This window comes from Corylus avellana, chromosome 1 (genome assembly GCF_965113065.1).
Source record: "Corylus avellana chromosome 1, dhCorAvel1.hap1.2, whole genome shotgun sequence".
NCBI lineage: Eukaryota > Viridiplantae > Streptophyta > Magnoliopsida > Fagales > Betulaceae > Corylus > Corylus avellana.
This window is the reverse complement of record NC_142490.1, coordinates 9,209,544-9,221,666: the sequence shown is the minus strand read 5'-3', so window position 1 is coordinate 9,221,666 and position 12,123 is coordinate 9,209,544. Positions and strand designations below refer to the sequence as shown.

The 12,123-nt window shown below is 36.2% G+C and overlaps 1 protein-coding gene across 1 annotated transcript; it reads left to right on the top strand.

Annotated features, from left to right (window-relative positions):
- Positions 1–1,428: 1,428 nt before the first annotated feature.
- On the top strand, positions 1,429–9,791 carry LOC132169035 (WRKY transcription factor SUSIBA2-like). Its single transcript, XM_088518610.1, has 5 exons — positions 1,429–1,689; positions 3,332–3,515; positions 7,808–8,657; positions 8,734–8,892; positions 9,062–9,791. The coding sequence occupies exons 1-5, from the start codon at positions 1,429–1,431 to the stop codon at positions 9,789–9,791; spliced, it is 2,184 nt and encodes a 727-aa protein (XP_088374736.1).
- Positions 9,792–12,123: the final 2,332 nt, after the last annotated feature.

The following is a 12,123-nucleotide window of genomic DNA, read 5'->3' as shown; positions in this document are numbered from 1 at the left end:
AGAGCTTCCCACGTGCCACTGTCGCCCCAAATAGCTTGGATACAAATCTAACCTCTGTGTCAGACTTTGCGGGTAGCCATGAACAAAGCAAATCCCACGCTAAACTGAAAAATAATAAATAAAGAAAAAGATAAAATCTTCGAGTTTACGTGCAGTTCCTCGGACACGTACAATTCCACATATTCTCTTCAATAGTCGTGATGTATTAGAATGAAAATAAAGAATATTAATATTATGCAAATGATTCTATATTCATAATTATTTGGTTCTTAAATTTCTTTAGTTTGGGTTTCTTCATCCCTTACAAAAATAGACAAAATATTCATACCAAAAGATCAAAACTTATTAAATATATATATTATCTTAACATTAAAATTACCTAATGAGATAAGAAAATGGTTTTCAAAATAATAAACATATCAAACATTCTGCAAGATAATAATATTATTTAGTAGATTATTATACAACTTAATGATGTGATAGTAACAATCAATACTTACAAATAAAATACTAAAGATGAGTTTAACTATATATATATATATATATATATATATATATATATAAGAGTGATGCAATTTAATAGAACAATCAAATATTGCAAAACATTTTACCCAAAAAAAAAAAAAAAACCCTTTTGGAACCCCTTAAAATTTGAAAGAAAGAAAAGCTGGGAATTTTTTTTTTTTAAAAAAATAATTTATAGAAATTGAAAATGAAGTGTATGGATAGAAAAAACAAGGAATGATAGTGAGTCACTCACAGAACTTAGAGATATAACTTTGGCCTAATTTTTCTAACATTTTATGTGGTCCTTTTTTATTTGTTATTTATTTATTTTTTTAAATGGTCTTTTTATTTAGAACAATGATAATTTTTTAACATTTTTCTGGAGAAAAAAATACAATTTTTTTTTTTAAAAAAATACCAACTAAAAAAATGACCATATGTTATTACTTCAGAATTTTTTTTTAAAAAATAAAAAATAAAAAAAAATATAAGAAAAAGGTTTAACTAAAGTTATGTCTTTTATCATTTTTCTGAAAAAAAAAAAAAACAAAACAAAACATCATCATGGTTCATGTGGGTCCCGTGAATCCGTACACTGAGGATGTCATCGTAGTACGGACTGTGCGGTGCTAAATACTTGGGCGTGTACTTTAAACTTCAACAGATTCTAGAAATTTAAGGAAGTATTTCATGAGATCCTCAAAATATTATTAATTGTTTTTCTCACAGCCCAGACACTTGCACCCTTGGAACCACACCGGACGCACCTATAAACACCCTGTGTCTTTCCCTTAGAACCACTCCAAATGCCCTTCCAAATTCTCACTCACTCACTCATTCATTCAGACTCACTATTTCATTCCCCAATCCGAAACTACACCCATGAAACTCCTGTAGTCCTAGCTTCGCTCAGGCTCCGCTATGGAGAAAGAGGACCGCAAGGCCTTGGCTCCGTCTTCGAGTTCATCATCTTCTTCCTCTTTGGAGCCCAGCAAGAGCATTGCAGAGAGGAGGGCGGCCACTAGCGGCTTCAATGCGCTGAGTATTAAATCAGCGTTGTTTCGGACGACAAGCCCCTTGGCTTCGCCGGCGGCTCGGGCTCGCTCCCCGAGGCTCACCATTCCTCCCGGGATTAGCCCCGCCACCTTGCTTGACTCCCCCATCATGCTCCCAGACACCCAGGTTTCATTTCTTTCTTATTTATTTATCTATGGTAGTTTTGAAGGTTTTTTTTTTTTTTTTTTTACTTAATCTTTTTTATTGTATGTGTATGTATATGTGTATGTGCATATTTATGTCTCTGTACGTATGCATGTGTTGATTCGTGTTTGTTTTTGTTGTTTGATTGTGATTTTTTCTTTTAAGTGTTTTTATAGAAATCATTTGTGTCTCAATCTTTTTTAAATTTACCCTTTCTTTTCTTACAAATTGCTTTTCTTTCATTTGTGTATATTCATCTTTTTGGTATTGCATTATAGAAAGGTTAATCAACCATTAAATCAGTTAACCGGTTTGGCGGGAAAAAAAAAAAAAAAAAGGAATGGTAAAATGGCCCACCTACATTTGATTTAGATGAAAATCCATGCATCTCTCTCGTATTTTCAAAGTTACACCTAAGTATATGTGAGAGAGGATTCTGTCCATAGAAAATGTAAATGAACGCATCGGACCCTGAGTTTTGTTAACAAAAAATTAGGCTTATGCTTAGTTTTGAGGGGAAAAAAATGAAAGATAGCATGCAAGTGAGCGGTAAAAGATATGGGTTTGAGAGCTTTGGAGCAGAGAAACAGTTTAGGGAAATTTTATAATGGTAAAACTAGGGTTATTTTATGCATTTGATATTATTTTAGCAGTGCCATTAATTGTTTTGGCAATTAGTTCGAACTAGATTTAAGTGTATGCCAAATTGAAAACATGAGGAGGTCTGATTAATTCTTGAAATTGGAGGGAGCTGTGTGTATTTTTGATAAAATTCAGGGGGAGATTGAACTATATTATCCAAAAAAGCCTCTCTTGATTGCACAAATTTGTTTTGTTTTTTATTTTTTATTTGACTCTATTACTTGGCACTTAAAAGGAGAGGGGGGAGAGAGAGAGAGATTATTTTTAGAGTTCTGCAGATGTTGCTTGTTTCCTTAAATGTTTTTTTATGCAGTCTTTCGTAAACTGAAACTCAGAGGTTCAATGTAAGAGTGAATTATTGAACTCTTCCCTTGGTTTCACTTTCCGTGAACCAGTTTACCTTTCCATGGTGTGGATCATCAATCTTGCAAGTACTTTTACAGATTATGTTTCATGTTGCTTGTCCAGATTGTTGTAATACACTTGGTTGGTTGTGAACATTGACCTTTCCAGCAATGTAGTAGTCTTTAGCCTTTAGGGTATTCAGCTCACTTGTCTTTGTCCTTTCTTTCACTAATATTATTATTATTATTCATAATAATAATAAACATTTTGTTAGGTGTTTTCTAGTCTCTAAAAGTCGGTCAACATTTTATCAGTTGCTTTCATGAGGTTACTCTTCTCAAAATAAAAGACCAAATTTTTTGATTGCATACATAAAGTTTTGAGTGGTAATAGAGTAGGCATGAGGGATGAATAAAATGATGAAAGCAAATATCCCTAAGCAGAATGCAAATGAATAATCTGCATGTTTATAATTACAATTTACAACTATAGATAAGTTTTTTTTTTTTGTTCCCCACTCCTAATTTAAATTTTTTCTTGTAAATTTGGTTTCTTGTTGATATCAATTTGTTGCTTGCATTTTTATATCAACCCATTTAATTTTGATTTATGGCTCTTGAATGATATATTCTTCTAGGCACTGCCGTCACCAACCACTGGAACTTTTCCGCTGTCCCCTCTCAACCATGAAAGTGTGATGCTGAGTTCATTGACTGCTGAAGATGGGGATAGGGGCAGCGACGTTGGCTCCTTCAAATTCATGTCTTATGAGGGTCCTAGCTCTCTGTCAGGCTTTTCTAGCTTTATAGATAAGGTAAATTGTCTATTTTTAAGTGACACTTCATGTATTGGTGTTTCCGATATGACTTAATTATGACAATTTAAATAATTCAGGAACTTGATTGCGACTTTTTAAATGTTAGGGACCAAATCATAAACTTCTTTTAAATTTAAGGGACCAAAATAAGAATTGTCCCAAAGTCAGGGCATTAATTTTCTTTACTTTCCCACAATACCATTTACCCTTAATACTCATTAAGAGTTCTGTTTGTTTATTTACTTTTTATTTTTTAAAGTTTGAAATGTAAAAGTACTGATTACTTTTCCTTGAATTTTTTTTATTTATCAGTAGAGCTTCTATTGTAGGTAGGAGGTATAGTTATTACAGTTGCAACTTTGTCTACTTCCTGTACAATGACAAATTTATATTTCGTCTTCGGTTTACTAGCCTAGAGCTACCCCATATCTTACTATTTGTGTGAATCACTAAAGGATTACCAATATGGCGCTCTCCACTTTGGGATCATTCCTCTTTCTTCTCCCTCTCTTCCTCCTTATATTGCAAGTATCTTTGTGAGAATCATAGAGGCCATTGCATCAAAGTCTAGGGTCATCCTACATCAAGTGGAGGTTATCAACTTTATCTTCTACTTCTACTATTCCTCATTGATGAGTCTCGTTTTTAATAATCATTGGTGACTAGAGTGGAATAACCTGTACAAAAAATGCCCATTATGAGGTGGATTTAGACGCAAAGTGGAGAAAGGAGGAGTTTTAGTTATGGGATGATAGACTTATGGTGGGGAAACTTTGGAATTACGATTCTAGTGGATGATTGTATTTTGGCTAGCTAGTAAATATTTATTCGTAAGAATTCATAAAAAAATGAGGAAAGTGTGTCAATTTAAGTACATAGGCAGCGTAGTAAAGGAGCTCCCATTCCCCTTAAATTGCACATCATGGATGATTTCATGAATGTATCTTCTTCAAATATTTACTAGTCTAAGAATTCATAAAAAGTGAGTGAAGTGTGACAATTTAAGTTCATAGGCAGTGTACTAAAGTAGCTCCCATTCTCCTTAAATTGCACATCATGGATAATTTCATGAATGTATCTTCAATTACTTGCCATAGGTTTTGCAACTCTAATTGATAATAAGTCTTTCCAAAAATTCGTTGTTCAATTCCCATAGAGTTCAAGCTGTTAAGGTTTTTGTTAGAATTTCCTCCACCATTATTCAGCATATGTAGTGTAGTCTAGGGGACGATGATCAATATTTCTACATGAGATGCTTGAACCTTTGGAACCAATTACCTTAAAAAACAGGAACCAAACATGCCTGATATCTTTTTGGTAGAAGGCATTGCAGAAGTAGTGATGTGATTTAGGTAAGGAACTCTTCTTCATGGTTTTATCAGCTGTTAAACATAATCATACTTATAATTGAACCAATTCCTTAATAGTTTGACCTGTAGGATAGACACATCTCATCGATGGTGCCAAACTGACATAGAACAACAGAAAGAAATATTAGAATGCAGTGAAAAGATCAAAATCTATGTTTTATTGGTGGAAAAGTTTAGGGAAAAGATTTGGTCTAATGTTCCAAAGGATTGGAAAGGGGAATTAGAGAGTCTATGGTTCAGATTGGGCTATGTGCCCTGTATCTTTGGAGGAAATCAAGTCTTTTTATTTCAACACCCTTTTGTATATCCTTTGGTTTTTAGTTATCATAATTTTTTTTTAACTCTTACTAGTTAGGTGGTTCTCTTGGATACTTTATGTGTACCTAGAGGCGCCATACTCTTTCAATGATATATTGATTATTATTATTATTATTTAAAAAATGTTTAGTTTGGGCTACACAAAGATCGTGATCGTTTTTGAGTTGCTGGAAGTAAGACCATATTTGCAGTGCTTTCTGGTTGCAAGTTAGTTTAGGGATTTTGGGATTGCTACGTTTATGACCTGGTCTAGTTCTTTGTTTAAAAGGTAAATTAATTGCAGCAAATTGAGAAGAAGAAAGACGGAGTTAAGTCTTCAGGCCTGGCTAGATTTTCCCAACCCAAGGCATCATTCCTAGGGTTTCTTTGGCATCCCACCTTAACTTGGGTTGTGCGACACAATCCTCAAAAGAGTCTAGTTGCAATAAGTTTTTCAAAATTTGTTACTATTTAGTTAAAAGCATTAGATCCACGTACATAAACCACTAGTTTCTGTAATCCCTCTGGGACTTGAAATCCTAATTTACAAAATACAAATTAGTCAAGTTTCAAACCTTTTAAGCTAACACATAAGGACCTAATAACATCAACTTGACCTAAGATAGATCATTGGTCATGACTACGACCAATATATAGAAATCTTGAAATGAACAGAATCTCAAATACCAGACTGCTATTATTTCATATTGAAATCAAACTGGCTGTTAGCGAATGCAAAGAAACATAAAGACTTAATGGTAAGTAGAATAGCGTCTGGGATTCCAAGCATGCCTCACATTAAAATTGAACCTCATTTCAAGGTTTCTTCAAAATGTGAGTTTTCTTTTCGTGTAGCTTCTTATATATAGCCCAAGACATGGTCCTTTTTTCTCTATTTCCCTCTAGGAAGGAGAATTTAAGGCTACTTAATAAATCCAAAAAGACAAAACAAGAAATCATTATTTTCGTCAATCTATTTAGTTGTATGGAGAAGCTGCTTTTGGATTATGAGAGCCAAGAACTCGAAAATGTTCTTGCAAGTGGTGAAGGCCTTAGTCTTAAGGTATCATCCCTTCAAGGTTCAAGGTTCAACACCTCATGGGTGCAAATAATCTCTTGAGGCCACATTCTCGGTGAAAAGCCAGCGATTTAACTAGTTCTGTGTAAGAAAACTTCCGAGGGTGTGGTGCACGGTATTGAGATTTACTTTGCAGGGGTGGATCCGAAGGACCCTGCCTTGGAGAGGTTCCAAGTACCTTGTGTTAAGCATACTTGATTTTTAAATCTTTCTTGGCTCTCAGCTTGTGCAATCTATAGTCTAGATTCCATTCCCTTGATCCACTGTTATTTACTATGTCATTTCAAGAGACGAGAGACGGTGCCTTTGGGAACGTATACATAGGTGGTGCTTAGCTGTTGTCAACTCGTGCTTTATATTATATACAAGAGCAATCCAGAAAAGTGTTTGTTGAATGTCTCTTTGTTTCTAGAGCTACAATGGTTCTTTTGCAAGTGATTGAAGGAAAGAAGTAAAGGCAACAAGAAGCAAGAAACTTATAATGTACTTTTACCATCTGGTTGAGCTGAGACAATATGCATCTTTGGCTTAAAGGCCATACTGATATAGTATTTGAACGAGGAGTATGACTTTGAAAGAAGCATAGAAGTTGTTTGGATTTGGGTAGAGAATGATTGTTTTTGTTTTCATTTTGTTTTGTTTTTGAATGGAAAGAAACTTTTATAAAAACATTACAAGCATCTTTTCACCTGCAATATCCTTGCATAAGTTGTTGAGGGTATCTGCTGTTTGAGGAGCTGGGTTGGGCGGGATAGAGCTTGGAGTTTGAGTGTGTGATGCTTTTCAAGAGTGATTGAAGCATTGAGCAAATTAAACTAATGCTGACTCCTTTTCACATGTTGACATGCTAAATGAAAGAAAACGAATGTCTTTTGTGGGTAAGGACATCTGTCCAGTGGAGGAGCTGGATTTTATTTGCGATTGAAGTTTGAATTGATGGAGTGTCATAGAAAAAGGAAAACCTAAGTTTATTACTCCTCAATTATTTAAAGAAGCTTCTCTTCCAAGTTGTTAACCAATTCCTTATTGATGGATAACATGTAAAAGCATATGCACTTCTTTGCCCCTTTGAATTATGGGATAAGCTGATTAATAATGTCATACTTCTCTTTTCCATCCTCCTTCTTTTAGTTTGTTTATATTATGGTCAATATTTCACAAGTTCTACGTTTGGAAACAACTTTTAATTGTTCTTCCATACAGACTTGCACATGTAAAAACATATGTGCACTTCTTTGCCCCTGTGAATTATGGGATAAGCAGATTAATAATGTCATATTTCTCTTTTCCATCCTTGTTCTTGTAGTTTATATATATTGGTCACTATTCCGTAATTTCTACTCTCAGAAACAACTTTTGATGATTTTTAAATACAGACCTGGACCAGCAGATTGATTCTAAACCATTTACACTAAATAGGGCACTTGTCTTGACACATTGTCCATCTGTACAATTACGTTTCCTAATTAATTGATATATCAATAGAGATCTTTTATATGTTGTATGTTTGAACTAATTAGGTTTCTATCCATCTCAATGTTGTGCAGGGAGCTGATGTTGACTATCAAGCTCCTGTCTCAGTGCAACCACCAATGGATTTTGAATTCCCAACAGAGCTCCCAAAAGCAGATACCACTGAGAACTGTGCTGTGGATTTATCCGCTGAGGTGAAAGTGTTAAAAAATATGGGTATGAATGGCAGCTGCATTGACTTGCAAATTCATCATTCTGATATAGCTAGCGACCAAAAATCTCTTCCCAAAGGGCCTATTCATGGAGAGGATGTCGGGACAGATCATGTTTTGGAAGGAGACCTGAAAGGGTCATACCCTTCCACAGGAACGGTAAGGGCATCATACAATTGGAGAAAGTATGGGCAGAAACAGGTAAAAGGAAGTGAATACCCTAGAAGTTACTATAAATGTACCCATGCAAATTGTCAGGTGAAGAAAAAAGTGGAACGATCCCACGATGGTCAAATAACAGAAATCATCTATAAGGGTACTCATAATCATGCAAAACCTCAGCCTAACCGCCGAGCATCACATGGGCCCTCATTTTCAATGGAGGAAATATCAGAGATGGATGAAGTCAGTGGATCCTTTGTCAAAGCTGAAGGTGGGTCAGTTTGGAGGAATATTCAATCAGGGTCAAAGGATATGAAACTTGGTTCTAACTGGAGGTCTGATGGGGTAGAAGGGACATCCTCAGCATCTGTCGTATCGGAGCTTTCAGATCCATTATCAATTGCCCAAGGGAAATCTGTGGGTGTACTTGAATCATTAGAGACTCCAGAGCTTTCATCTACACTTGCTAGTGATGATGATGACGAAGATAGGGCCACACAGGGAAGCATATCACTTGGAGACAATGCCGATGATGAGTCTGAGTCAAAAAGAAGGTATTATTCTATGCTTAATGGCTTCTATGCAGGCCACAACAGCTACAACATTCGTTCACATTATTTTTCATTACAGGAAGAAAGAGAGCTGCTTGATTGAAGCAAATATGGGATCCAGGACTCTCCGTGAACCAAGAGTTGTTGTCCAAATAGAGAGCGAAGTGGACATTCTTGATGATGGCTACCGCTGGCGGAAATATGGGCAAAAAGTTGTCAAAGGAAATCCAAACCCTAGGTATCAAAATATAAAAATGCTCCATATGTGTGTTCTCCCATTGAAATAAAATACCTCACCAGAGTGTTTGGGAGTTGTGTGGTGTGTATCCTCAAATTACATACTTTTATTCCATGTTTTACTTGTTTGATAGTTGGTTTTGAGTATTAAGCTTATGTCTCTCCTACAGGAGCTACTACAAATGCACGAGTGCTGGATGTTCTGTGCGGAAGCATGTGGAAAGGGCCTCTCACAATATTAAATGTGTTCTTACAACGTATGAGGGAAAACACAACCATGAAGTGCCTGCAGCCAGAAACAGCGGCCAAGTAAACTCGAGCAGTGGCAATATACCTCCTGCTGCTGCTAGTGCTCAATCTGCCCATACAATACTCAGAAGCACCAACGTTCCAAAGGCCGAAACACAAGTTCAAGAGCTTGCACCTCATTTTGATAGAAAATCTGAATTCAATAATGACTATCTGAGACCCAGTTTCCTAGGAAACTTCAGTAATGACATGAAATTTGGGGCTTCTATCTACCAGATGAAGTTTCCGCCCATGCAAAATGCCATGCCTTATGCCTCTCTTGGACTGAATTCTAACTGTAATATAAACCATCAATCTTATGCCTCTTTAGTACCAGACTTCCCAATGTCATTGCCATTGAACCTTCCTCAAGCTGGGAATCTTCCTCTAGTTGGTTTTGATTTTAATATTGGAAAACCTGCTAGTGCTATTCAATCTTTCCTTTCAGGACAGCGGCTGAAGGAAAATGAGTTACGGTTGCTCAAGCCAAAGCAAGAGCAAAAGGATGATAGTCTCTATGATGCTTGTCCGCCTATTGTTGATCACGGAAATATACCATCATCATCATCATCATCATTATATCAGCAGGCCATGGGACGTTTTCCACCTTGAAAGTTGTCTTTACTTTCGTTTGCCTTTTCGTAGTGATTAAAGGTCACCTTATATTGCTAAGTCTTAAAATATTTTTTTATTCAAGTATATTATAAAAAGAAATTCATACAAATTGCACACAAATCTGTAATTAGTCCTCTATGGTTCATAATACAAATTGTAATTAGTCCTCTATGGTTCATAATACAAATCTGTAATTAGTCCTCTATGGTTCATAATTTTATTCCTTTGGCTACTTAGTCGTAGATAAACAATATTTCTAAACGTGTACTTTATTTAGATTGATTACTATAAAGAGACACAACCTATCACTTAGTTGAGTAAGGCAAAACAATATTTCCAATCACCTTATATTCTATTATATGATATCAGAGCTTATTGTGACTCATGTCTCTCACATGACTTCCGTTTCATCTGATTCAACACTCACCCTCCGTAGCCTTCAAAACTGTTTTCAACACAAGCTCAAACGTGATAATTATTGCCTTTGGAAAACCTAAGGTGTCCCTCAATCGAAGGGCGCTGATGTCTACGAATATGTAGATGGCTCTAAACTTGCTCCACCAAAGAAGATATCCACGACTTCTACAACCCACATCGTCACTATTGCTACTAGTCCATACTATAGCTATTGGCATCTTAAGGATCAACTAATTCTTTTTTTTTTTTTTTTGATAAGTAATGTTGTATATTTCAAAAAGTGACGTGGGGCTCAACTCTAGTAGACAAGAAGTATACAAAATTACACTTAAGACAAAAGAGAAAATAGATCAAGGAAATCTGACAAGCCAATAACTAAAGGAGCTAAATAAGCAGATACCCAAGTGAAGAGGGAAAAAAAAAAAAATAGGACTTGAGCTCCTACAAGTTCCTCTCAAGATAATCGAAGTTCCTATTGTTTCTTTCGTATGGAAAACCTAGGGAGAACATATGATCAACATTCGCCCCACAGAAAATCAAAGTATCATCCGCAAAAGGAAAGTGATAAATGTTTTGAACTCAATTCATTTTTGAGTTTTTTTTTAGTGTGAATATTGAGGAGAAAAAAGAGTTGAGATTATGTTTGGATGGTAATTGATAAAATTAAGTAAAAATTATAAAAATACATATAATTAAAAAAATTATTAAAATATTTAAAAAAAATTATGGCCAATTTTTAACCACCCCTAGGGGTGGCCAGACTACCACCAAGAGGTGGATCAGGCACCCCCAGGTGCCTAAAGGTGGCTGAGTCGCCACTAAGGGGTGGATCGGCCACCCCCGAAACTAATGGGGGTGGTCGAGCCACCCCCAACAGCGATTTTGAGCCACCCCAAAAACTGCTTGAGGGTGGTTGAGACACCCCAATGGTTACTTGGGCATGGTCGATCCACCCCTAGTGCGTTGATTGACCACTCCCGAAGCTAATGAGGGTGGTTCGGCCACCCCTAGCCACTAACCACCCCCAAATTAGACGGGGTTGGGGTGGCTCGGCTACCCCCATTAGCTTCGGTCTTCGAGGGAGGCCGATCCTCCCTTGAGGGGTGGATCGGTTACCCTCAGATTCTTAGGGTTGGTCCAGCCACCATTTGGGGTGTTCCGGCCACTCTAAATTTATTTTTTTATTTTTTTATTTTTTCAATCTTTATTTATAATTTTTATTAATTGGGTTGAAAATTTTTTAGTTAAGTTGAGTTAGGTTGAGTTTAAAAAATTGCCAAACATAAATTTAGAAAAAATTTGAGTTTGAGTTGAAAAATCTTGCTTCCCAAACAAGACCTAATCATCTCGGATAGTCTAGGTCCCACGGCGAAGCCTGAGAACGAACCATGATGAATGGTAGCAGAAATCATTCTAATCGAAGTTCCTATCATTTATTTCTTATGGAAAATCTAGGGAGAACATATGTTCAACATTAGCCCCGCAAAAATCAAAGTATCATCTGCAAAAAGCAAGTGAGAAATGTTAATCGTCTCGGATAGTCTAGTCCCCACGGCGAAGCCTGAGAGCAAACCGTGATGAATGGTAGCAAAAATCATTCTACTAAAAGCCTCAATAACAATGACGAACAAAAAGGAGGACAGAAGATATCCTTATCTGACCCCATGAGAGCAGCCAAAGAATCCGGAAGGAGAGCCGTTAATCAAAACGAAAAAGCACACCGACGAGATACAATGTGCTATCCAAGTGCACCATTTCTCCCTGAACCCACATCTTTTTAGCAAATAAAGCAAAAACTTCCACTTGATGTAGTCATAGGCTTTCTCCATATCCAACTTACAAAGCACTCCTGGATTGGTGGACTTGTTATGGCCATCCAAAAATTCATTAGCAATAAGAACCGAGTTCGGGA